The sequence below is a fragment of the Gymnoscopelus braueri genome, assembly GCF_963280865.1.
Source record: "Gymnoscopelus braueri genome assembly, chromosome: 22".
In the NCBI taxonomy this organism is placed as follows: domain Eukaryota; kingdom Metazoa; phylum Chordata; class Actinopteri; order Myctophiformes; family Myctophidae; genus Gymnoscopelus; species Gymnoscopelus braueri.
The window spans coordinates 7,610,137-7,637,961 of NC_137624.1; the positions used below are offsets into that span (position 1 = coordinate 7,610,137).

General features: G+C 41.4%; 2 protein-coding genes across 2 annotated transcripts; one reads left to right on the top strand and one right to left on the bottom strand.

The window, feature by feature from the left end:
* Positions 1-1,350: 1,350 nt before the first annotated feature.
* On the top strand, positions 1,351-26,025 carry LOC308078505 (kinesin-like protein KIF2A). The gene is made up of 21 exons (XM_080419692.1): positions 1,351-1,471; positions 2,840-2,934; positions 4,482-4,601; positions 5,028-5,082; positions 6,124-6,246; positions 8,747-8,847; positions 10,103-10,198; positions 10,973-11,027; positions 11,611-11,773; positions 12,618-12,708; positions 13,330-13,393; positions 13,537-13,628; positions 13,970-14,112; positions 15,449-15,653; positions 20,368-20,478; positions 20,632-20,699; positions 21,654-21,740; positions 22,963-23,110; positions 23,859-23,960; positions 24,648-24,783; positions 25,899-26,025. The coding sequence occupies exons 1-21, from the start codon at positions 1,408-1,410 to the stop codon at positions 25,982-25,984; spliced, it is 2,205 nt and encodes a 734-aa protein (XP_080275818.1). The 5' UTR covers positions 1,351-1,407; the 3' UTR covers positions 25,985-26,025.
* On the bottom strand, positions 16,049-16,738 carry LOC308078195 (putative E3 ubiquitin-protein ligase DTX3; the record flags this gene model as incomplete). The annotated part of the gene is made up of 1 exon (XM_080419319.1): positions 16,049-16,738. The coding sequence occupies one exon, from the start codon at positions 16,736-16,738 to the stop codon at positions 16,049-16,051; it is 690 nt and encodes a 229-aa protein (XP_080275445.1).
* Positions 26,026-27,825: the final 1,800 nt, after the last annotated feature.

Sequence of the window (27,825 nt, forward strand, 5' to 3'; positions counted from 1 at the left end):
GTGTGTGTGTGTGTGTGTGTGTGTGTGTGTGTGTGTGTGTGTGTGTGTGTGGGGGGGGGGGTGTGTTCATCTGTGTTCCAGCCACCCACCTCCCTGGGCCTCGGCCCAGCTGGTGTTGAACATGCGGAGGGAATCTTGAATTCCTGGTTATTGATAAAAAGGTCACATTTAAAGGTAGGATCTTGTAACCTACTTTGTGGTCGTATTAGGTTTAATAACCATGTTTAGGGTTGCTATATTTCCCCCCAAACATTAACACATTGATTGCAGTGGTTCCCAAAGTGGGATTCAGGGACCCTCAGGGTAGGCTACCTTGAGGGCGGTCCAAATGGACCCTTATTTAAAGGTCTGTAACTCGGAAAGCATACCAATGGAATCAAATGGACCCGTAATTTATTAATTTATGCACTCTCAGAGTTATGGGGTCCTTGAAATTAAAACAGTTTTAGAAACACTGATTGTATAAGGATATTGAATAACTGTCACCTTAGAAGCTAATTTTTTTTTCTGATGATTCAGGAGAAACATTACTTTTGGGGCACAGTTGTGTAATTATTTATTCCATAGAAAACCAGATAACAGAAAAACATCTGTAGATTCTGGAGGCTAGTCGATTATTATACTGTTGTATTGCTGTATACATACAGACTGTGCATCCACCTGACTTTTGTCTGTGCTCATCCACGATCAGTCTGGCTACGTGCCTGCCATGCGTATTACCCTTGAAAAAGGTTCACTTATTTAATAGTAGATACTTTGTCGATAGTTGATACATTCATTAATAATGACTGTACACACCATTGATGTAAATAATCAGTAACCAATTGTTTACAGATAGAGAAACTAATTTGGTTCATTGATATATTAACTATTTACAACAAGAGATAGTTAAGTGTCCCCCCTATTCCTTCAATCATTGTGAATAAAACTGACAAAATGTTACTAGTAGTGTAGCCAATGACAGCATCATCATGTCACTGTCTGGACTGGATGATGCTTCACACACAGGAGGACAGGACAGATATAGGGCTATTGCTCTGCCCAAAAATAGCAGATCTACAAGCTCACAACGCGTCGCTCCGCGACGCCTTGTGAGCTTGTAGATCAGCTATTTTTGGCCCGCGACACCGTCGTACGACGAAGTAAACGCCAAGAGACTGTAACAGCAGCAGCATAAAGGGCGAGTCTCCGGCGCAGGCGCACTGACTACACCCAGCCACCCTCTCTCTCTCTCTCTCGCTCTCTCTCTCCCTCTAACTGACCTATACCACTTCTTTTTTCCCTTTCTGCGGCTGCAACTTGGAACAATTGAGGGGAAAAATATAATCACACACCCCCACCCAGCAGAGATTTACATTCTTTTCTTTTTTCCCCTCTTTTGTATTGCCCGTATTTATACGCGAGACCATGGCCGCTGCTATTTTTGGGAAAATCCTAACCGGCATATACGTGGAGATCAAACGTAGCGATGGTGGGTATTATAGTAACGTTAGCTTCTCTCATCATCACCACCATCATCCGATCCTGCGGTGACTCGAGATGTTGAGAGGCAAAGCTCATTGAAACCACTGCTGACTGTCTGTCGCTATAGCTTAGCAAGGCTATACTCCACCATCACCATCATTACCATCATCATCCTCATCTTTGTTGCTTGGTCAGGACTACTAGGAGGATGATCCGTTGAATGAAACCAGTGTATGAATTCAATTTCTGCATTGTTTGCTTGCTATGCTGGCATCTTTCAGTCAAAGTCGGCATGGCGTGTCACAAATGCCTTGCATTAAACCACTAGACTGAGCTGTCAGCCTGACCTAGCCTAAATCTCGGTTAATTGGCAGAAAATTGATTGATGCATTTCATTAATTAGCCTACAGATTTGTGGGTTTAATATGAGCCGCCGATCGAGTGGAATTGAGAAGCCCAGATATCTGTTCTGTTCTGACAGCATTTTGTGATGATACGTCTTTATTTAAATCTATATGCGAACATTATAGGCAACGTTTCGCTTGCTGATGTAGGCCTATGTGATTTTAAATGTCATTGGGATTATACCATGCGTCCAATAAACAGGCGAGGTGCTGAAGTTATGCGACATAATTGATGGGTAGTCAGTCATTAGGCTACCTTACTGTAGCCTATACTATAGTACCACGCCCATTGTGCATCGCAGATACCCCAAACACATGAAACCTGTATCAAATTACTGCCATTTAATTTGGCAAGGTTGGATCATCTGTATTTATTTTAAAGGTGTGTATAGGCTACTACACATAGCCTAGGCCTACTGTAAGTGTCAAAAGGATTTATGGTCAGAGATTTGGCAGTTGATGATGTGTGATATAGGTGGTTCATGATTTCAAGAATCAAGATAGAAGTAGCTATGTGTTCTATAGGCTAGTGGTTCTCAAGTTACGGTCAGGGGACCCTCAGGGGTCCTTGAGGGGGCTCCAGGGGGTCCCCAGCAAAATGACTGAATACAGCATCATAATCAGTTTAACCACTTTGACCCTACCTATTTGAAAATAGCTGATCTACAAGCTCACAACTCAATGTGATGCGATGGGTTTTGAGCTTGTAGATCTGTTATTTTGTGAAACATTTTGAACATGAATAATAATGTAGAATGTTTTGTAACAACACAAATCTTCTCTTATGGGGTTCCCTCTGGCACAAAATCATTTCAGAACGGGGTCCACGGCCAAGCACATTAACAATTTGGGGGTCCTTGACATGATCATGTTTGAGAACCACTTCCATGTAGGCCTTGATTATCTCATACATCATAACACTGAATGGAGCTGACGTGATGTATTTACGTCATTTCTTTCTCGCTCAACAGGACGAATACATCAAGCAATGGTCACGTCCTTGAACCCAGACAACGACAGTGTGACCGTGGAGTGGATCGAGAACGGAGACACCAAAGGGAAAGAAGTATGGCTGCCCACACTGCTCACCATGTCACTGTTTTAGAGCACTGGATCTCAACCTTTTCAGGCCGTGATCCCCAAAATCATCATATTTGAACTGGGAACCCCCCAACATAACCATATTTGAACTGGGGATCCCCCACCCTGATAAGCACTTGGAATTGTAGTAGTTGAGGCATTACATTTAGTTTGACTCGATTGGTTCCACAGATAAATATTGTGAAAATAGCAGATCTACAAGCTCACAATGCCTTGCGTTGCGAGCTTGTAGATCGGCTATTTTCACAATTTTTGCCTCTTATATTATTTGACAATTTGGCCAATGTTTGACGAGTTTGTTGATTACTTTTGATGCAGTAATGGTCTTTTTTCTTTAGTTTATTTTTTGAGGTATTAAAAAGGTCCTAAAAGTCCTTACATTTTTACTTCACTTTCATCTGAGGACCCCCACAAAATCATGTGGGGTCACGACCCACAGGTTGAGAACCACTGTCTTAGAGCACTGGATCTCACCGTGGGGTCTGGGGACCCCCAGGGGTCCTCGAGGGGGTTCCAGAGGTTCCCCAGCTAAATTAATGATAGTTGGGAACCAAATGGTCGACCCTTATGCGTCTGTGGATTTTACTGAGGATAGTACAGTGTAGATTGGGGTCCCATAGAAAATTATGGACTCTTACGGCCGGGTCTGTAACTCAGAGAGTGTACAAAGGAACCAAATGGACCCTTGCGGGTCTGTAACTTCAGGGAGTGTAGGAAACATTTGTACACTCTCAGAGTTAAATTAAAACTGAGGATTTTATAGTGTAGACTGGAGTCAAATGGAACATATTAAATCAAACTGGGGTCCTTGAAATGAAAAATCCCTGTCTCCTGCTTAATTATGACCGTCGTCTGACTTTTTGAATCTGTCTTTAACGACTTTTTTAAAAAGTCACATTTTAGCAGATGGTTACTGAGATGCAATGAGATAATTAATTAATCAATCTGTCCCTTCAGACAGGATTGAGCTCTTCCAATGAGTGCAGCATTAAAGTGCTTACGGGTGTAAAGTCACTGGTTAATTTGAATGAAGAGGGTTTCTTAGTTGTAATTACATCTCTCCAGGTACCACAAAATGATTGAAGGTGCATTTGTAGCAGTTAATCTGTTCCCGGTTACAGTATATTGCTCCTGTCTGGCAGAAACCATATTTCTCCATATTTCAACATGTTTTCTTTAATTAACATGAATTAAAACTAATTAATTTAGTCATACAAGAGTGTCGTGAAAATGTAGCGAAAATAGCCGATCTACAAGCTCACAACAACTTGTCGCGATGCGACGCGTTGGGAGCTTATAGACCGGCTATATTCTCAATGTTTGAAAAATGTTGATAGTGAAAGTGGTTAAGTGTTTCTGTGTTTTTTATAAATGTTTAACTAATGAAAAGTATTAGCAAACTACATTTGATCCATTGGAACAGAGGTTATTTTTTTCCCCATTTCCTGAAAAGCAACGGTTTTGAACATGCAACAGTGACGATAACATGTTTCTTTCCCGTGGCTGACCCAGATCGACCTGGAGAGTGTGTTCGCTTTGAACCTAGATGTGGCTCCTGAAGAGGAGATAGCCTTGAGTCCTGAGACCCCCCCTCCGCCCTCCACTGCTGCCAAGGTCAACAAGACCCCCAAGGTCTGCCTCTAACCACTTGTCACGTTCCTCTCGGTTAACCCTTCCTGTCATTGTTGCCAAAAACATTTTCAAGAATTTCCTCTCCTTTTAACAATATTGTTTGATTTCACTTGATTCAGTTGACCTTGTTATGTCAAATATTGCAGCGTGTTGTGAGCTTGTAGATTGGCTATGTTTGCCAAATGTTCAAAGAATGTTTGTCTATTTTTTCGAAATGTTTATCTATTTTTGCAGAATGTTCACCTACTATGACATACCTAGTAGAATAGGGATGCTAGGGTTCATGTGGTTAAAAACTATTAGAAGCAAAGAACTGTTTAAGAGATCTAGAGGTTGCATGCAAAATGAGATATAAGCCTTGTTGTGGACTAAGCAACTTAACAATATTTGTTACAGGGACTAATCTTCTTTATTAATTCCTTTCAGACTCGAAGAACAATCGTACCACCTAAGACTGAGAACCCTGTACGAGAGAATAGAGGTATGCATATTGCATCATTCAAATACCAAGACATCCTATTGACCCACTCCCTCCCATTAGGTGCCAAAGGACACCCATATGATTATTAAGTTGATCATTTCAAGATATCACAGAAGACGTCTTTTGGACATAAACAGAATATCTCTGCTGTCAGGCAGAAACCAGTTAACGCCAAAATGTTCATTTTTCAGGAAATGAAAAAAACAAAACAAAAAGTGGAGTTAGGAGGTTTTGTTCATCATTGATAAGAACAGCTGAATGGACCTCCAAGCTCACAATGAGGTTGGAGGTCAAAAGGGGGTGGAGCCTGGAGTCAGCAAAACCAGCTAACTCCACCCTCCTTTGGTGGAGTTAGCTGGTTTAGCAGAAAGTTTGAGGATCCGATGGAGTTAGCTGGTTTTGTCAGAAGCGCTTTTTAATAATTTTCATTGGTTCAATATTTGTTTTACCAACACACAGACGTAAAGGGTGTTCAATAGCACTGATTTATGGGGAAAAAATGCAAAAGCGTCAAAATGTTAGCTGGTTTCTGCCCTACAGGAACAATATATTAATGTTGTCCACCTCCCATTTCCACTTGATATTTTCGGTGAGCAGAGAGCTTTTGTTTTCCCCGTCTCCTGACATTATTATATGGCTTTTGGCTGTTCTGGCTAAACGAGGAAACACTTCCTCTACCTCCTCCCACGCTAACTTCAGCACCACTTTGGAGGATTCCTGCTGCTGCATAGATGGTCGCACACTTTCACGTTGCACACAAGCAGATCTGTTTCCTCAGCAGAAAACTGTTCGCATCTCTCTCCATCTTGCCAAATCCATCATTTTAATAGCAATGGCTCCCACTGAGGCAATCAAGTATCAAGCGGCCAAATACATATTAATTTGGGACGTTAGGTTGAGAACCACTATGCTATAGAGTACAAATAAAGATTATTATTCATCATTCTTCATCATCATTTTGATTTGAGTTGATTTCTTAGAATGTATTAACCATAACAACCAAACATTATTATAATTGCTATTATATTGTGTCATACCCAGCTGCATCAGTGGGAACGACTCGGGCCCGACCCAGCCAGCAGAGCCAAGCTACAGAACCGCCCCCGCCAGCCATAGCACCAGCACAGCCTACCCAGCAACAGACCCTGCTGCAACAGCAAAATGGTAAACACACACACACACACACACACACACACACACACACACACACACACACACACACACACACACACACACACACACACACACACACACACACACACACACACACACACACACACACACACACACAGCAGCATGTCAAATTCACACTTCCTATGGAAACCATTTTGTGATGTAACTGACTTTACTTTGGGTAAATTCACACGGATGACCTGCATTGGAGCAATATTGCACGTTATATGTGTTTTTATTGTATTGTAATCATTATGTTGTTTACGAGTAACACCTACCAATGGTATGTGTGAAATGCCTTTGTTAATGTACTTTAAAAACATTGGTTTGACTGAAGAAGACCTCATCTTTGGTCAAAATGAGGGTAAAAAAGAAAATCACTTGGGCTTTTTTGAGTGCACAAATATACTTTATCCTTTCTTTACTTATTAAAACAAATCTTTTTGACCCTCATTTTGACCAAAGATGAGGTCTTCTTCAGTCAAACCAATGTTTTTAAAGTACATTAACAAAGGCATTTCACACATACCATTGGTAGGTGTTACTCGTAGACAGTAAACAACATAATGATTATCAGCAAATTCTGTTTAGAAACCAGAAATCACTCAGTGCATAATGTCTAAAAGTGAACATTTAAGCCAGTTATTATTACTCAATTCTGTGACCCTCGGGGTGGGTTCATTCATCACTGTATCTTGCATCTTGCACTGTTGTGATGCTATCATGTTGACAGAAGCAGCTGTCCACAGACATGTAAACACCACACACACAACACACACACACACACACACACACACACACACACACACACACACACACACACACACACACACACACACACACACACACACACACACACACACACACACACACACACACACACACACACACACACACACACACACACACACACACACACACACACACACGATGCAGACAGTACCAGGCGGCTGGTAACAATGCTACTGCTACTGTGAGACTGGAACAAAGGCAGAGGCGCATCGCATCACCAGTCATTCTCACGGATTGGTAAAGTTATGCCATCTTCACAACATCTGTTCTCTTAGCTATGGTATTTCTCAATGGGGCAGTACTTCAACTTCAAGTTTATTGTCACGTGGCAAGTTTTACATTGGTATAAGAGTGGGTATTGTTTTCCACACAAGCTTCCGCAAATTCCACACCTCAGTGGGTGTTCAGAGAACATTGAGGGTCTAGAAGCAAATCCTTTTTTCCTCTTTCCCCCAATTTAGTCATATTATGCCAATTCCAAATTCCCTGTCGCTGCTGACCCCTACAATTAGTCATGTGTGTCTCCTCCGATACATATGAAGTCACCTGGGCAGACAATTCTAAGACATTCCCGAAGAAGATCAAAAGTCTGGCCTGTAATCTTTGGATTCAAGAGGATTTATTTGCCACATAAGAGTACAAGCTGTGAAATGCTAGAGTGGGCATGCTCCACAGACTGTGCTAGCAGTAACAATAGCGTTACGTAATAACAAGATAATACTGAATATTTAAAATAGGTTTCTAAAAAGATAGCAAGTGTAAAACCTTTTAGCAGCAAGGGGTGTTTGGGGTTTGGCTGTGAGGAAAAGCAAAGTTGATCTGTGGTTCTATTCCCCCCTGTGTAAAGAAGACATGTGGCTGAGTGCAGTGATGTCACTCTCCACCACAGCTGTGTGTGTGTGTGTGTGTGTGTGTGTGTGTGTGCGTGTGTGTGTGTGTGTGTGTGTGAGCTGTGAGGTCCTGAAAGGCTCTTTCACAGTCGCTCCCTGGCTTGGCGTTCAAACGTCTATTCATAGTAGAGTGCTTGTCCCCAGTATTCTAATAAAGATGCCGGGATTAGTATGGACGGTTTTGTTGGATTTTTAATCCTCAGACTCCAGACACATTCGAAATGTCCCCAATCTTCTAAATCAGGGGTTATTCCTTACGTTCCTTATGTTATATTATATATTTTATATTATATTATTTTATATTTTATATTATATTATTATTAAAAATCTTAGAGCAGATTTGCAATATCCTGTTCTAAAAGAAAATGGTGATGCTTGTTTTGATCACTGAGCTCAAAGTAATGTCATCTCTTAAACCATTAAAACCGGGATTGCATCTGTGTCATTTTAGATTTCTTTGGCTATTCAAAAATTGCAGATATACAAGCTCATACTTCACTTCGTGCCGCGCTATGAGCTTGTAGATCGGCTATTTTTGAAAAATCGTGAACATTTGTGCAAATCTTTGAATATATATATATTTTTTAAAGCTAACTCAAATCTTTGCTTCTGAGGGTCCCTGGAACAAAATATTTTGAGATGGGGGCCAGCTGCCAGATACATATAATTTGGGAGGTCCTTGACATGAAAAAGTTTGAGCACCACTTATATAGAAACATAAGTTTGGGATTTTAGAATCGGCCTCAGGTCTTACTGGGTTAATGGTTGTGTGTTTTTGTGTGCCCCTCCCTCCCTCTCTCTCTCTCCAGCACGGAGGAAATCCAACTGTGTGAAGGAGGTGGAGAAGCTGCAGGAGAAACGAGAGAAGAGACGACTTCAACAGCAGGAGCTCAGAGAGAAGAAGGCATCGGTGAGTGTGTGTGTGTGTGTGTGTGTGTGTGTGTGTGTGTGTGTGTGTGTGCGTGTGCGTGTGCGTGTGCGTGTGCTTGTGCGCGTGGGTGTGTGTGTGGTTGCGTGCGCGCGTGTGTGCGTGTGTGTGTGTGTGTGTGTGTGTGGTGAGTATGCATAGGTACTACACACAAACACTCAGAGTCAGACGTATGCTGTACATAGAAGTGTTCACGTGCAACAGGAGTGGGCAACCATTTTCATCTCAAGAGCTACATTTTCATAGACTAGAATCAGGGCCGCAGGAAGGGTAGTGCACCGGGCCCCGCAAACCCCCCCCCCCCCCCCCCCCCCCCCCCCTTTTTTTTTTTTTTTTAAGTGAACAGAATCACATTTATTAAGTATACCGTAATATACGGTATATTTAACCGTAAATAACCGTAAATAACCACCAAAAACTCGGAAATATCCACCCAAAACTGGGCCCCGCATTTCTCCCAGACGGCTCTGACTAGAATAGGTTAAATGACAAAAATATTGTCAGGCTGTGCTTGTGACAACACATTCTGCCAATGTATATTTAAGGAAAGCTTCGTTTCAGTTATCAGCATTTTGCAGAAATACACAGCAGACACACCATTGATCTCCTGACATCATAACTATAGGATTTAGGATTAAAATCAATGACGTTTCCAGTTAAGGCATAAATCTATTTGAACATTAGCTATTTCAACACCAGTACATTTGGCTCTTAGGCCTTTGAAAAGGTCAGGTGTGAGCCATATGTAAAGAATAGCTTTTAGTTTTAGATGCATTGTGGAAGTTTCTTTAATTAACAATATGACGTGTTTCTTAAGCTTTTAGGACATTTGACTGAAAGCTTCAAAGAATACATACATAATAATAAAATAGAGTTCATGTAAAATATTTCTGTACCTTAAATTTATTTGTTTAGAAAAGTGCTTATTTTTTATTATGTTTATTAGTATTACTTTATTATTATTATTATTATTATTACACTTATTATTATTACCCTTATTATTATTACACTTAATATTATTTATATTATTATTATTATTATTATTATTACCCTTATTATTATTATTATTATTATTATTATTATTATTATTAGCAGACTGAGGAAGCTATTCCACTCGACTCTTATTACCCGAAAATGTGGCTACGGGTGTTTCCTTTTTTTCTTCTGTCTTAGTTTTTTTGTAAATCTAGACTACATACATGATAGACTGAACCATTGTTTTTTTCTGTCATTCAAGGAGGTGGACGTCACAGTACCAAACTATGAAATCATGTGCATGATCAGAGACTTCAGAGCCAGCCTGGACTACAGACCCCTCACTACTGATGATTTGGTAGTATGTCTGCTTCAGTACTCATCAAGCCGGATTTATACTTTGCGGACCCGTGTCACGTTCTGAAAATAGCCAATAGCTATTTAGCTAGTGCCATGTACTGTAACCTACTACAGAGGTCTCTGCAACAGATTCGACATAAATTAGTGCATATTTCGCAAAAGGATACAAGATAATTATTGAGGAACTAAACATATGTGATCTCAATAGAAATGGCAGAGACGTCCGGATTAGAATGAGACAGGAGGTGTTATGAGATCACTCTAATTCTAGAAAGAGAAGAAGCAACAGAACATCTGTTTCAAATGTGCAGACGGGTATTTTCTGTCTGTTTGAGGTGCCATAGATTTGTCGTTGATGACTCTGCGCTTCCCACACAAGGACATCAGTTTGTTCTTTGGAGAAATTTGATTTCAGAGGTTTTTTCTTCCATTCGGTTCCACAGTGAATATTAGCAGTATGCTATATTGTTGTCCAATAGGAGGGTTGGAGAAGAGGAGCGCTGGTTTTTGTTACCTCAACGACCTTAAATCACTTGTCGAGAAGGCGGGAGTGACCCACGAGCCTCAAGGCCACGCTATCGGGTGATGTAGCGTGGCCTTGATGCTCATGAGGTGCACCCGAGCGCATGGGTTTGTACCAGATGCCTCATAAATGTATGAATCGTTTTAACCCATTTTTACAACACATGTGGGAGGAATACAAAGGCACTAGAAAGCATTTTTGAAGCATTTTTCAGTTCTGCAAATTAAGAAATGCCCTTTGATGTTTCAGATAGAGGAACATAGGATATGTGTATGTGTACGAGCACGGCCTCTCAATAAAAAAGGTAAGTGTTGCTGTATTAACCATTATCTCTCTTTTTGTTGCTGACATTGTAGATTAGTAGGCATTTTTACAGTAGCAGACACTATCTAGATCTAAATCGAGCAATTTACAAAAGTGTCAAGTGTGTGCATGAACATTTTTCAAACAATAGGGCGAGGGACCATGCATGGGATAAGTTTACTGTGAGAAAAAAGATAAGAGTATTATCCTATAAGAGTATTAGACTATGACAGTGTGACTGGCCGCATCACTGCCTGGCACAGAAGATGCTCAACGCACAATGTCACTTTAGGTGATGCTGCTTCTGCATTGTAAGTGCATGTGAAATATAAAATCCTTGAAGCGGTACGATCAAGTAAACTATAATCCTAGCATCTGAACCGCAATCAAAAGCAAGTGTAGGCGTAGAAATACTATTTAAATGCTGTATAGGCTAAAAGTAACACACACACACACAGACAGACAGACAGACAGACAGACAGACAGTATTTCCCAACATCAGAACAAAGGGATTTAGGTTAAAAATCGTCAAAGTTACCACACAAATGTTTTAATATTGGTCTTTGTGTTTATGACGTTGACAGAGTTGACCATGAAGGACCTGGATGTGATCACCATTCCCAGTAAGGATGTGGTAATGGTCCATGAGCCAAAGCAGAAGGTTGACCTGACCCGATACCTAGAGAACCAAACCTTTCGCTTCGACTACACCTTTGACGACAGTGCTGACAATGAAATGGTCTACAGGTATGATTAGACCTCTTGCCGGTCTTAACCACATTAACGCATTAAAACCGGGAAAGCATTCATTTTAGATTTTAGCGTTGGCTATTCAAAAATAGCAGATATACAAGGTCATAGCGCGACACTCCGTGCCGCGCTGTGAGCTTGTACATCTGCTATTTTTTAACATTTTTGAAAAATCTTGAAAGTGTTTTTTTTTCCTTTTTTTCAAAACATTTGAATAATTGAAATAAAAAGTTTGAGAACTACTGATTTAGAAGGCATATTGTAGAAAGGGCCTCAGGTCTTTGTAGGCTAAAGCAAAATGACACTTTGGTTAGGTGAGGTTTGCAGCACCTTGCCGTGATAACTCCAAAGATTTTGCTAGGATCATCGTAATTAAAATTGTTAAGTCGATTGACAACAAAAAATGCAAAAAAAAAAAAAAAAACAGAAACCCCAATGAAATTAAAAGCTTGAATTTGAAAGCTCTTTCACCGTGAAATATCAATTTCTAATCAACGGAGAAACTTCTGAAGTTATCTCACCAATATTTGGAGTTATATCATGGCAAGGTAACTACTCCACCCTAACCTCCATCAAAGTGTCATTGCGCTTCATTGTGGTTAAATATTCAGAGATCAGATATTGTCATTGTTTGACTTCCCAGAGAGAACAGTACAGTAATAATGAATCAATAGCATACATAAATGCATGCCATTTATTTTTTCTTAAAAGTTATTTCTTTCGCTTTAGTGAAAAGAATGCATGGAATTTTCATGCATAACTTTACAGATACAGTCTGTGTATTAATTGGAAAATAAACACATAATGCAATAGTTAAGTTATTGTGTTAACTTTATTTCAGATTCACTGCCAGGCCACTAGTTGAAACCATTTTTGAGAGGGGGATGGCAACATGCTTTGCCTATGGACAAACTGGAAGTGGAAAAACCCATGTGAGTCTTTTGTTAATTATAACATCCTGCTACACTAATTTACAAGCACACCCATGGAGTGTATGTGCCCAGTCTCACAGCACACACATGGCCCAACTAACTCCACACTTACCACAAAAATTCCTCAATATTCTGCCTAGAGCACCAGCTGCTTCCAGCGTTACTGTACTTGCACAATGTACAATTAATATGAAACGCATTATGACCCAATACTGCGTTATGACCCAATACCGCAGGTAGTGCAACGTCAAAATCGCCACAATCTTTTGGACAACAGATCTACAAGCTAACAACGCCTCGCGTGTCAACACGTTGTTGCCTTGTAGATCTGTTCTTTTTTCCCACCACGTTGCCAGTAGCCCCTCCCCGTTTTACCCTACAGTCTATGGGGCAGAGACCGTATCTTAGCAACAATGAAAGCGTTAACTCTCATTGGTCGTGTCATGAGTAAATGAGCCAATGAGCTGAGGGCATTTTCCAGACACCCAGAATTTCTTGGATTATTTGTATTTTATTCAGGGTTCATGCTTACTCTGCTTATTCCGATCTCACACTTGTAAGTTGCTCTGGATAGCAGCGTCTGCTAAATGCCTAAATTGTAAATTATGAATCTAATTTCAGACAATGGGAGGAGACTTTTCAGGAAAGAACCAGGACTGCGCTAAAGGGATTTATGCATTGGTTGGTTAGTAGCTCTTTTACCATAAACACCATACACTCAATAAAACAGTGAAGTTATTTACCTTTTTAATGTATCAAATTGTATTTTATTTCATTTATTTTTTATTTAACTATATTTTATTTATATTTTATTTTTATTTTGTTCAGCCAGGGACGTCTTTCTCATGTTAAAGAAGCCAAACTACAAGAAGTTAGACCTCCAGGTCTTTGCCACATTTTTTGAAATCTACAGCGGGAAGGCAAGTTATCAATTTTGTCCAAATAGATCATTACGGGTGTGTTCCTCAATTAAAGTTTATTTATTCCCATCTCTGTCCATAGCAGAAAAGGAGATTAGTGCACACTAAAATCCTCCTAAATTAACTCTGAGACTTATTTTAATGACCAGAACTTTAATGGAATCAATCTGTATGGTAAACAATATAACTAGTATATCATCTCTACACAAAAAGTTAAAATATGAAGGTTTCTGCCCGACAGCGACGATACAAAAGTCAGGGATCACAGCTTTAAATGAACACTGAGGGCGGTAGAGTTGTTAAAGTGAAGTACTGAGTGTGTCAGGGTTTTTGTATTGCAGGTGTTTGACCTGCTGAACCGTAAGACCAAACTGAGGGTCCTGGAGGACGGCAAGCAGCAAGTCCAGGTGGTCGGCCTGCAGGAGAAGGACGTCAAATGCACAGAGGATGTCCTCAAACTCATTGAAGTGGGAAATAGCTGCAGGTATTTTTTTTAAATATATATTATTGGCCTACTCTGGAACGATGCAAGTTGTATGGGCATCCGGGTCTCCATATATTGTTGCCGTCGGGCAGAAACCTCTTATCAAATTTTTTTGTTTTTGTTTTATGCTTTTTCGTAAATGAATCAAAAGTAGTAGCATCAAAAGTAGATCCCGTTTTGAGCTTGTAGATCTGCTACTTTTGCTGTTTTTAAATTTGAATGGACATATGTGTTTTCCACCCGACAGAGACGATATGCTATACTGTATGGGCATATCGGTTGGTTCGCGATTCTGGACAACCGCCGATCCGACCGACTCAACACCGGGCACTGAACTCCCTCGAGTCCTTGGCGACGCGCGCAAGAGTTTGAAGTCGATCTGTCGGACGGTTCTCCAGATATATGTGAACTGCAGATGGACAGAGATTTCTCGCATTTATAGTAGGATGGGGTGGCGGTAGCTGAGTGGGTAGAGAGGCCATCTGGGAATCGGAAGATCTATGTGTTGAAGTGTCCCTTAGCGAGACAATTAACCCCTAACAGTTTCTCTTGTGTGCTCATCTGAGCCAGATGTATAAATCAGTCATTACAGATAAACGTCAGAATACTGCTTCAGTTTTAGTCCCAGACTTGGAATGGCTTTTCTGTTTACCAAGATGGGTCCAGCTGGTCAGAGAGGTGGGACTTACATTTAGATGCAATCAATGAAATGCAAAATACATAACTACAGCAGATTAATGAATCGCTCACACCTGAATATTAACATACAACAAGGAATTGTTAATGGGGACAAAAATAGCATATCAACAAGCTCACAGTGCGTTGCATGCCTATAATGACATACTCTAAATAGGGACGCCAGGTTGGAAGTGGTTTGTTGCTTGGTTTGTGGTTTGTCTTGGGTGTACCAGCTCACCACCACGGACTGTGGTGCGTCCGGCTTGCAGAGTGTCTAAAAAGTAACACAATTGGCTGTGTTCGGGATAAGGGAAGGCGAGGGCAGTCCTTTCTTTCCTTTCTTTGTCACTGCACGTACTCCTACTGTACAGGCTGGGGCAGCACCTGTCAAGGTTGTTGAATCTGGCAGTTAAGCCAGTAGGGTAGAACAGCAGTGGCAAGCAGTGGGAGGAATGAACGACTAAATTGGGAGTAAAAAGGACTATAAAAAAAAAAGTGGTTTGTTGCCGTAATGTAAAAATAAATTAATACATTAATTTAATATGTACTTGTTTTTCACTGTACTGCTTTCAAGGAGAGTATGGCTGAAGAATGACCATCGCTCAACCAGTTTATTTTGTGTTTGCCCTCTCTCTCCCCCTCCCCTTTTTCCCCCCAGGACATCGGGTCAGACGTCAGCTAACGCCCACTCCTCACGCAGCCACGCCGTGTTTCAGATCATCCTGCGGCGGCGGGGGAAAATGCACGGCAAGTTCTCACTCATCGACCTGGCTGGTAATGAGAGAGGGGCGGACACGTCCAGCGCTGACCGTCAGACTCGCCTGGAAGGAGCCGAGATCAACAAGAGCTTACTGGCCCTCAAGGTCGGTCTGCGCCTAGCATTCGTCCACTTTCCATTTAGTAGGTTTTTTAAGTAGTTTTTGTAATCACTTATACTTAGTTTTGACTGGCGTCACGTCTCAGAGGATGGCAGGAGTCGATAAGGTGAACTTGTCCCGTCAGATCTCTAACATGCTGTTGCTGCTTCCCTTCGTTGTTGGTTGGTGCATTTATTTAAAAATATATGGGCATACAATACAGAGAGTATTTGACATACAAATGTCATAAGGCTAATAAACAAGCCAGAAGACTTATTTCCGCTGTGGTCCTTTTTGGTAATGCCATATTGGATGTGGGCCTTTTAAACTCTTGCACTTTTTTAATACATTTTTCTAAAGTAGTAGTGCCCTTTGACCGTTTAAATGCTGTTTAAAAACAGTTAGCCATCCTTTGTCACACCTTTGAGACGGAGCTCCTCTCGCACTCGGGACAAGTACTCCGGGTCTGGATATCCATAGCGTTGTGGACCACCGACTATGTTGGTCTTGTGGTGAATGTCGTTCCAGATGATAGAGTTGTCGCGGCCCGTAGTGGCAGATTGTCCAACGGTGAAGACGAGACGCCTATCAAAGGCTTTCCTCAGCATCTTCAGGACCTCCTCTCCCTCCTTGCTAGCTGGTAGATAGGCCGTACGCGATGTGCTGCCATACATTACTCCGGGGTTAGGGTGCTCAGGCCCTTGTATTCCCGAGGGGAAGTGATATTGAATAGCGATGGTTCTGCATTTGTCAAAGCCAGGTAAAGGCTCCTTGCCACGTGTCACTCTCATCGTCCCTTCCGGTTGTGTTCCGATGTAGATTCCATGGAAAGTCTTGCATACGGGACAAGCGGGCATGTATTTAAAACCTGCGTCAATACATTCAGTGCAAAAGGAATGACGGCACCCTAAAGTCTTCCTATCTTGAATGGTGTGAAGGCATATGGCGCAGGCCTCATCGCACTGTTTATTCTCCGTTTCCGTAGCGCTCTTATTTGTATTTCCCATTTCCCCGGTGTCTGTTGGGTTGGGTATCAGTGGTCTTAACAGACCACCTGTTTGGTGAGTCAACTTCCTGCGTTTTCGAAGCATGGATGACAAAGGTTCATGGATAGTGTGAATGCAGATGCTTATACCCATCTGACAGTGTTGTCATCACGATGAGGTCCTGATGAGTCAGTCATGCCCAAATATGGGGACTGTCGGGGACAGATATCTGTATCTGTCAGTCCTTTTCCCTTTTATGCCCATATATGGAGATCTCTGATGTCAGTATATTTGTATATTGGAATGGGCATATTGGTTGGATCGGCGGTTCTGGGCAACTGGATTATCCGCTACACGATGGCGGGCGCCGCACTCCCTCGAGTCCTTGCCACTGTGCGCACCGCAGAGTTTGAAGTCGGTCGGTCCCATATATGCACATGACCATACATGTATATGGGCATAGCGGTCGGATCTGTGGCTCTGGCCAACCGGATCTCTGTATCTGTGGCGTGAGCATGATGACGTGGTCTGCCGGCCCGCCGGCCCGTCCTCATTTGCCAATTGTAATATACTAGAAGTTCGGGCCGCTGCGCGGCCCGAACATCTGGCGTGACGCGTCGTACACTTCGCATCGCAGATCCAACTTACAGCCACCTCACAGAGTGAGCGAGAGTATTGTGTGAAAGTAGGCAGAAGTCGCTTATAATATTCGGACATGGCAACACTGGTGAAAAGTAAGGCAAATTCGCTTATAATCAGAGGACATGGCAACGCTGAGTGTCCTGTGCGCCTCTCTTTCTCTGTCCCTGTGTGTCTGTCCCCCTGTCTGTCGAATAAGGTTCGGTCCCACATAGAATAGCCTAGTTGGGTTCCACCTAGGGCCCAGTCCCAGTTGGGACCCACCTCGTCCCACATAGACTTGCCTAGTTGGGGCCCACCTAGGGCCCAGGTAGAACCCACCTAAAGCCCACATGGGCAACCCAGTGGGGACCCACCTCGGTCTCACATAGACCCCCTGGGAGTTTTGGGACCCCCACGAAACATCGCGGACCCCTTCTGAACCCTGCAAAACATCACAGACCCCTTCGGACCCCTGCGAAACATCACAGGGGTCCCTGGAGACCCTTGGGGGTCCCTGGAGACCTAGTGTGGTCTAGGTCTGAGATTAATGGAGTACAAAGGGAGAAAAAACGAAAGGGAAAGATGCAAACGAATTGTGTGTGTGCATTGCTTGTTGGTCGCGCAACCTGGCAACCCTGGGCTGAGGCAGACAACACATGGCGAACAGCGAACATGTCGCTCACGCACCCAGGCAGACACAGACACGGTGAAGGAAAACGGGAAACTGTGAAGCCACAGAGGTTGTGCAAGAGGTTGCACATGAACTCTGCAGCCGCACTGAGGCGCTCCAACGCAAACACTGTGACATTAAGCTTCACACAACGAACATGAGCACTACGCTGCTGTTTGTCCAAAACACACAATATCTCTTCTACCACCGATTCTCGTTAGGATGTTAACGGTTGTGTGTGTGTGTGTGTGTGTGTGTGTGTGTGTGTGTGTGTGTGTGTGTGTGTGTGTGTATATATATATATATACACATATATATACACATATATATATATATTGAAATTCGAATGGGATTATAGAGGAGAACTGACAGCTCTACTGTGTGTCCGTGTGTCTCTCCCCCCCCCCCCCCACACACACACACACACACACACACACACACACACACACACACACACACACACATGCTTTCCTTGTCTCTCTCTCTCCCCCTCCCTCCCTTTTTCCCTATTTCTCTCGCGCTCTCTCTCTCTCACCTCTCTCTCTCTCTCTCTCTCTCTCTCTCTCTCTCTCTCTCTCTCCCTCTGTCTGTTAGAGCCATATGAAATCCGTTTTATTTTTTTCCAAATTCCGTTTAATTTTTTCCAAAATTCCGTTTTTTCCATTTTAATATTTCTGAATTCTGTATTTTGCTTTTTATGCTCATTTTTACCATAAGAAAAAGTGTCTGGTAAGTGGAAATGAATAAATGACCACAATTTAATAAGATATATATAGTCCATTTAATGTTTAAAGTGCTGCAACACAGAAATACTGTTCAATTCAATTTTAAAGAGAAATAATAAATAATAATATAAATAATAAACACTCCACCTCAGAGTTTTTCTGTTATAAGGGGTCATCATCATTAGCAGTACTTGACTTGGGTTTAGAAAATAGGCTTGCTATTTTCTGTTGAACTGCAGCAGGCTTTTATTTTTAATTGACGTTTGTTTAGTTTTTTTTTCCAAATGTGTTTACCCATAGAATCAGGTCTGCTGTCAGGGCACAGAGAAGTCACGTTTCATCTCCGCAGACGGCACTTGTTGTGTGTCACACGCAAAAGCGTTACCCAAAGAATTCGGTCTGAGCAGTGAGCATGCGCAAGATGGCGGCTCCGGTGCTATAATCGTCTTTCTAAGACGATTTCTACGTGGATTTTATTGTTTATAAAGTAGGATAAAGTAGGATGTGGCCATGCAAAATGGTGGTGTTCCGTGGATTTGTAAAATTTCGCGGTAAAAAAAATATTTTACCGCAAATTATTTTGATTAATTCCCAGATTAGGGGCATTTCTGCAATATTTTGCGTTTTATTCCAATTCCATTTGTATTGGTCATTTCCGCGATTCCGTTAACATGGATTTCACATGGCTCTACACTGTCTGTGTCGCTGTCCTGCACGTCCCTCTTTCTCTCACTCCTCTCTCTCTCTCCCTCTGTCTGTGTCGCTGTCTTGCACGTCAAAGGGTACTCACTATCTCGCAGATGATTGGCTGTTTGAAACAGACCAGGCGGAAGTAAATTGCGAGCTGAAATATAGAGCACTTTATGATTATTATAAAAGGAGACACATGTGAAGGTGGAAAATAAAATAGAAGTGTTTATATACTTTTGCATGAGCGATTTTTGTAGCAAGTTGGGAGAGAAGTGGAGCAGTGCTTTGGCCGTGAGTTGTTCCTAAGAGGTTGAGGTTCCAAAAGGGACGGCTCTCTGTTTGAGTATTAGAAGATATGCAACTTGACTGTTCTCCATTTTAAACTCATCTCGTTACATACTGTGTACAAACATAGATAATGATCAAATGTGTTTTTTATTCCAAATAAGACAAAGATATAAGAGATTTGTTGAGAGTTCACAGACGTTGTCTTCATTTCTGTTAAGTGCGTTGACAGTCCATCCCCCCTTTCGTTTTAGTTTTTTATTAGACGCAGGAGGAAAGCTGAAATTGAAGCAATGTAGGAGATACTCAGGGAGAGATCTTGTCATCTATAGCAGTGGTTCCCAAACGTTTAGATCAGCAATTTTCAGTTCTTCTTAACAGTTACATTTGTGGAATTCCTTTTAATTTGTTTTACTTTATTAATGAAATTATTTTGAATGCATGAAAACATTTGAATATATATTATTTTTAATTTTTGGAAAGGAAAATCCTTTGAAATAATGATAATCATTTAAAAAAGAGAGATATTTACTCACGACCCACAGAAATTGGTCCGCGACTCACTGTTTGGGAAACTACTGTATCTATAGCCATGATGAGTGACATCTATGGCATCTACAATATAGTTATGAGTGCCTTTCTCATCACTGAGTGAATTATCATAACAACATTCTGCTCCCTTTTCCAAACTCCTGTTTCCAGTCAGTCAGTATCTGTTGAAAAATAATGACTATGTCCTGTAGGAGTGCATTCGGGCGTTAGGGCGAAACAAACCCCACACTCCCTTCAGAGCCAGCAAACTGACCCAGGTGCTGAGGGATTCCTTCATAGGAGAGAACTCCAGAACATGCATGGTAATGACACTCTAACGCACTATCATTTTACTATATGATCCACTAATTGTCATTTCCCATTGTGACCATGATAAAGAGAACCAATATTCTAAAATATCTAAACTGAGTTGGATCTTTATAGAAAGGGAAGTAACTATGACATTATCCCCATAGATTGCTACTATCTCTCCTGGGATGACGTCTTGTGAAAACACATTAAATACACTGAGATATGCCAACAGGTAAGTCATTCGTGGGGCAGTTGAGAATGGGAAGAATCATGATCATTTGCCATTTACAAAAACCTAAAGATATCAGTTTCTATATCTAAGCCACATTGTAGTACAGACCTTGCTATTTTATTTTGGGGTTTCTGCTCACCACATGTACTTTCTCTAGCTAATCAGAATGATCTCTTTTCTTGTTTTTTTCCCTTCCCTGAATTACTGTATTATTACAGAACTTAATTCTCAATAATCAATGTGTTATATTATTTAATTTGATCACATACTACATCAGTACAAAACTGAAAATAATAATGTACTTATTTATTTAATGACGTTCCCTGAATATTACATTTCTCTTATGTAGTATGTAAGATTTTAAAGAATAAAACGTTATTGCCGGACCCAGGGGGTTTGGCTTACATGAGGCTTTGTACCTGTTTCGTCCATACATGGGCATGGTCACTTTGTCCTTAGGCCCCAGCCATAAAAGTCTGTCCCCCTTTCGTCCATACATGGGCATGTTTTGTACCTGTTTTCTCCATACATGGGCAAAAAACAGGTTTTGGTCACTTTGTCCTTAGGCCCCAGCCATAAAAGTCTGTCCCCCTTTCGTCCATACATGGGCATAGACACAGGCTGACACGTCATGTGAAGTCTGGGTCTGGCAGAACCAGGTCTCCTGGTCTTGTTTTAATCAATCTGTATGATAGAGTATGTTGATACAATATAACTATACATCTGCAGTCGGTCTAAATGTCTTCCATTGAGTCATGTAGACCCTGGTGTCGTCAGGGTAGGATACCTGCTGGTTGACAAGTAGTGCTGCCTGAAGCTCATAGCGATCAGAACCTCAACTTCTCATGCTTTTTGTGTGTGTGTGTGTGTGTGCGTGTGCGTGTGCGTGTGCGTGTGCGTGTGCGTGTGCGTGTGTGTGTGTGTGTGTGTGTGTGTGTGTGTGTCCGTCCTTAGGGTGAAGGAGTTTGGGATAAGTCCCTCAGACATACCTTTCAACCAGAGTGGTGAAGGGGGTCGCTCGGACCTCTCTCCTACCTATGAGTACGATGACTTTAGCACCTCTCCCACCAGGTCTCTCCCACCCACAACATGCTCCCTTTCTTATTCTTTTATCTTACCCTTTTTAACCACTTGAACCCTATAGTGTATACTTCTATACTTTTTCCTCTATACGCCAAAGGAATGCTAGGGTTCGAGTGGTTAAGAGCCTGGCTTTTCTGCCTACATAATTTCGTTTGTGATTGATGGCCGTTTTTAAATTGAGTTCATCACTGCTTGGAGCTTTTTTGTTTATTTCAGTTGTTTATGCTGATGCTCATGTGTTATGGGTTACTTCTCTTGGCATGCATATTAGCCATCTAAGATCACTGTATTTTGCATGGTGTTAATTCCTTCACCGCTTAAGTTGCATGCTTCGTCATACGACAGTGTCGTGCAGCGGAAATAGCAGATCTGCTATTTTTTGCCACACTACAGTGGAGTACGATGGAGTACACATTATGAATCACATTAAACCTTGCATCCATATTTTGCAAGTCATTATAGGCTAAGATTGTTGACGTTTTTTTCCAAATGTGTCAAAGGTAGCCAAAGTATGAAATTGGCCTTTTTACCTATAATGACATGCCCAAACTAGGGCAAAATAGAATGCCCAAAATAGCAGGGTGTTTATCAGTTTCCCCAGCAATAGGCTATGTGCATAACTGTAGTGCCATGTTTCCTGCTCCGGTTCAGTGTCTTGGAATTTCGCTATAGTTTTGTTTGATTGGCTCGGCAGCAGATTTGAACAGCAAACACAGATGATACCTTTATGTGTTTCCCGTTCAAATCGGCTGCCGAGCCTATCAAACGAAGAAGCTATGGGACACTGACCCGGAACGCGTTGCTGTCGGGCAGAAACCTCTTATCTCCATATTCTAACTTTGTGTGTTTTTTTCGTAAATTAACGCCCCACTTGATCATACTACATTATCACACAAAAGTATTGAAAAAAAGCAGATCTACAAGCTCGAAACACGGCACGAAGCGACGCGTTTTCAGCTTGTCGATCTGCTACTTTTGATACTTTTTTGATACTTTTGAATTTGAATTCAAACTGGATTTGAAACAGTTTTGGACATATGAGGTTTCCACTCGACAGAGACGAACAGCAAATGGGTATGCCAACCATGTGTCCATCTGGAAAACCGAACGTACAGTGGTAGTTATAGTGAGAATACTGTACTTGATGATGATTTCACTACAGCGCTTGGGTGTTTTTCAGGGTGATGGAGCATGATATGGGGCCTCCGCTTATGGAGTCCAGCCACCAGGGGGGGCACAACCTCACCCAGCTGGAGGTTTTGGAAGCACAGTGGGGCGTGGGAAGCTCCCCGCAGAGGGACGATCTCAAACTGCTCTGTGAACAGAATGTAAGGCGCACGCACGAGCACGCACACGCACACGCACACACACACACACACACACACACACACACACACACACACACACACACACACACACACACACACACACACACATAACTACACATTCATTCATTTGTATGTTGTACTGTTTGTATATCCTGAATTACACACCTTAATGTGTGTTTGAAGACGCATACATAGGATTTCAAGCGTATGGATGCAGAATGAAACTACAATTCCACAAATTCCATTTAAAGTTGCACTATCGCTGTGTAAGTTTCAGTTTTTTTTAACCACTGAGCTAATAGAGCCTGCCGGCTTGCTCTGGGGAGAAATGGAATTTTGACCTGTTTGTCAAACCGGAAATAGGATTGTGTCAAAGGTCGTGTCTAACCAAACCTATACATCTAAATGTCTCAATAGAAGAGCAGGGAGACCAAATACAACCACCCCAATTGTATAAGTTTAAAGCTTTCCACTCACCAAGTTAGAAGCTACTGTTACTTATTATGATTGTAACTTGGAATGTCGATTGGGTGAATATGTATGTATATTGGATACTACTGTATACTGCACAGTATGTATGTAATGTATATTATATATACACACACACTGTGTATGTTCCTGTACTGTATGCATGTAGCATGACATACAGTACGTAAATAGTGTTAAATTAAAGCAAAATCTACAAGATCTACAAGCTCACTGGTGCTGGTGATGAAACAAAGCATGTACACATTGACTCTTTCCACAGGAGGAGGAGGTTTCTCCACAGCTGTTTAGCTTCCATGAAGCGGTCTCTCAGCTGGTAGAAATGGAAGACCAGGTTCTGGAGGACCACAGGGCTGTGTTCCAGGTACCAGGAAATACTAACACTTGACACTTGAAAATACTAAAATAAAAAAGTAGAAACACATTGTTTTGATTTTGTGGCTAGGTGTTGTTCTAGCCAGCCAACGAATTCACTCTCTCAGCCAGTGTCTCAGTTAAAGGAATAGTTCACCCCAAAACAATCTTATTTTCTATCAATTACACACCCCATGGAGCATTGAATTCATGGAGATTTGTTTGTTTTTGACGCATTCCTGAGCCAATAATTTGATGACCGGTTGTATTTCCGTTAGGAGTCTACTTTGAGTCACCTAACGGATACATTAGCATCTTTCCGCCGGTAATTAAATTATTTTAAGAAAATAAGTTGCTTTTGCAACGCGTTGTGAGCTTGTCGATCTGCTATTTTCAGCGAGAGTTTTCCCCAGAATACGGATGGTGGCAGCCTCAACTGGCATGGCAATAAACAATCAATATTCAACAATTGAATGTCTCTTTTCATGAATCTATCAAAGAAATATACAAGACAGCTAAGAAACAAGTATAATCACACCCGGACCGGTACAGTACATGGTTCTGATTGTAAAAATCATACTGTAAAGCTATTTCAGAGAGAAATGGTAAATTGAGATATTGTACAATAAAAGTATTGGCATATCCCAAACACCTTCACACGAGTTTGAATTGATGACAAATAAGGTTTCCTTTCCAGGAGTCGATTCGCTGGTTGGAGGATGAGAAGGTGCTTTTGGAAATGACAGAGGAAGTGGACTACGATGTTGAGACGTATGCTACTCAGCTGGAGCAAATCCTCGACCAAAAGATAGACATCCTTACAGAGCTTAGAGGTAAGGAGACACACTGTAAAATCCTCAGCGTTAAAGCGTGCTGTAAATTATATTTATGGGTTAAAAAATAAATAAATGTCATCAATATTCTGATAGTAATCATTGCTATAGTGTTCTTTCAGTAACAGGGGTCGCCCTGTCTCTCCAGCTCTTTAGTAAACAGAAAATAGAGCTGGGTTACAAATGTCATCCAATCAGGAGCGAGATCCCCACACATTTGTGTTCCAGTTCCAATTCTGTCTGCTCATTTAATTGTTTCATCACTCGTTTATTCTCTCTCCTGATTGGATAAAAATTGGCAATACGATCTGGAAATGTATTTTCTGTTTATTAACACATTGACCGCCAGAGGTTAATCTCATAATGTACTCACCAGTGCCAACGTTTTATTGTTGTTTTTTGTTTTTTTCACGTCGCCACAGATCTTGTTAAAATCCTTAAGATTGAGCTGTGCACTGTTTGTAAACATCGCGGAGATCTCACTGCTTCTACCAGTGAAGACCACGTGTCAAACGGAGCCGCCATGTTTGAGTTCTGACCGTTTAAGTTAACATGGGAAATGCGAGGATGAAAAACTACATGTTTACAGGGGCTTTTACAGGGGTTATTGTGTACGACTTAGAATGGAGGCAGACGGGAAACAAAAAACGTGATCGCACTTCCGGTCGAGATCGGGTGGTGTTACACTGAAAATGGTCCCCCTAGAAAATTAAAAAAGAAAAAAAATTCGAAAAAAAGGAAAAAGCACCACAGCCCGTAGGCTACGGGATTGGCGCTTAACCGTTGGATTTAACGGCCCGTAGAACTACGGGCCCGGCGGTAAATGTGTTAAAGGGATGGGGAAGACCCCTGCTATGCAAACACTCTATAGCAATGATTGCTGTCAGAATATAGACCTATTTAACACTTATTTTAATATTAAGGTTATGTTTGTTCACTTCCAGAATTACAAATGAATGAATGAACACTGAGGTTTTTGTTTATTTGTATAAGACCTGTATTTATCCAGGTGTGTCTCTACTATAAAAGCATTTAGGATACTGTGCATATTTCATCCGTCATTGGGTGTTGTAGTTAATGTGAAGTAATGTGACATTCTCTCATTTATCTTTCAGATAAAGTGAAGTCCTTCCGTTCTACACTTCAGGAAGAGGAGCAGGCCAGCAAACAGATTAACCCTAAGAGACCTCGTGCACTTTAGAAACACGCACGCACACACACACACACACACACACACACACACACACACACACACACACACACACACACACACACACACACACACACACACACACACACACACACACACACACACACACACACACACACAAATATCCTTCGAGATACTGTATACTTTGTATAGTATTGCACAAACAAGAGTTTCCCATACAACAATGAAACATGTTAAAATATGAATTGGTGAATGCCTGACCATGATGGGAGTACCGCTTAGGACAGGTGAGCCCAAATGTATTCATGCCAAGGACTCCAAAATAGAAGTAGCCTCTGTTTTTGTCCCCCCTTATTGCAATATGTTTATTTTTTAACAAAAGTTTTGAAATATGTTGATAATAACGACATGCCCAAACTAGGCACACCAGGTCGGAAGTGGTTAAACTGGAAAAAATAGGGGGGCTCTCCCACTTGGCCCCACCTGTGGCTTAGGACAGTGGTTGCCAAACTTTTTAGCTCAAGACCCAAAAGAGAAATTTAATTTCCGGGACCCAAACTAGTGAAAATAGCAAATCTACAGTACAAGTTCACAACAAAACATTTATTTATTTATTTATTTATGTATTTATTTTTCTTCGATTTTTTGGGGGAAATGTTTTGAAATAATACAAAAACAAAAAAAGGAAACATGACCCATAACAATGGGCCCGCAACCCAAAAATGGGTCCGCTGTTTAGGAAACACTAGCTTACTGTAAGGAAGCAGTTGGTTTATCTTAGCGAGGATCTGTCTCTGTAGTGGTGCCCTCATCGTGTTGTACAGGCAGCCAGTGCTAATTGTTCTCCATCTGGTCCATTTGTAAAGTCAGGGGCTGACTTTCTTAGCTCCTCCACCTTCCTGTAGACTGTATTTACAAGGTTACTGTAACTGTTTGATGTATTTACTCACAAGGGGTTGACGCTCAAAGAAAGAAGTACATACTGTAGGTAAATTGTTTTTTTAAGACATTTTTATAGGGTAAAATACCTACCCTGGCCGATTTTTCAAACAGCCATTACTGTTTTGTGAGAGGTGCATTGCTCGCGAGGAGAGTTTTACGTTTGTACCCTTCATTTGTACAGTTATACCGTAACATTCAACATGTGAACTACCTTTATTAAGTGACTAATCTTAACCCTGAGATGGAGGCGGTTGAATACTTGATATTGTATTTCTCTCTGGAACATTATATGTAGAACAGTTACTAGGATATGAACTTTTCAAGAAGGTGTCAGTCGAAGCCCCGGCGGATGTTTTTGCATGTACAAAACAACTGTGATTGTATGTATATCCTCCTGAGCTGGCCATCCCCTCCCCCTCATGTCAACTGTTAATAGAACCCCAACCCAACACAGCATTTCACCCCATCAGCTATTTGACAAATGTTAGCTTTCATGATAAACTGTGTTGAGACTGTGAGACTTCTGGAGTTCCGGTGTTGAGAAACACTAAATATATAAGCACACTTTATCAGGGTTCGATTTGTAAAAAAAAAAGAAAAAATCAACAACTTTCTTTGAAACATTTGCCTCAAATATTTATGTGGTTAATGTGGTTAAAATACACTTTTAATGAAATTGTGTAATTGTGATATTGTCAGACATAATATCAAACATATCAGACAGTCATTTCCCAAAAGTAAATGCACGTATTTAATTCAGTATGACCAGAAGCAGTGGATAAAACATATCCACAATGAATGGCCAGAGGGGGATATCAAAAGCAGATGCATGGACTCCCCCTCCTCCAGCAAATCGAACCCTGGTTCCTGCAATGAAGGTGGTTCTAGAATCCTTAGTCGCAGACTAGACATTAAAAGTTCATGTTTTT

Excerpts from the sequence above, each read along its gene's own strand:
- LOC308078505 (XM_080419692.1), top strand. The coding sequence starts at position 1,408 with ATGGCCGCTGCTATTTTTGGGAAAATCCTAACCGGCATATACGTGGAG. Across the intron at positions 13,394-13,536 it reads AGGGATTTATGCATTGGTTG|CCAGGGACGTCTTTCTCATG; the intron begins GTTAGTAGCTCT and ends TATTTTGTTCAG. Across the intron at positions 20,479-20,631 it reads AGAACTCCAGAACATGCATG|ATTGCTACTATCTCTCCTGG; the intron begins GTAATGACACTC and ends TTATCCCCATAG.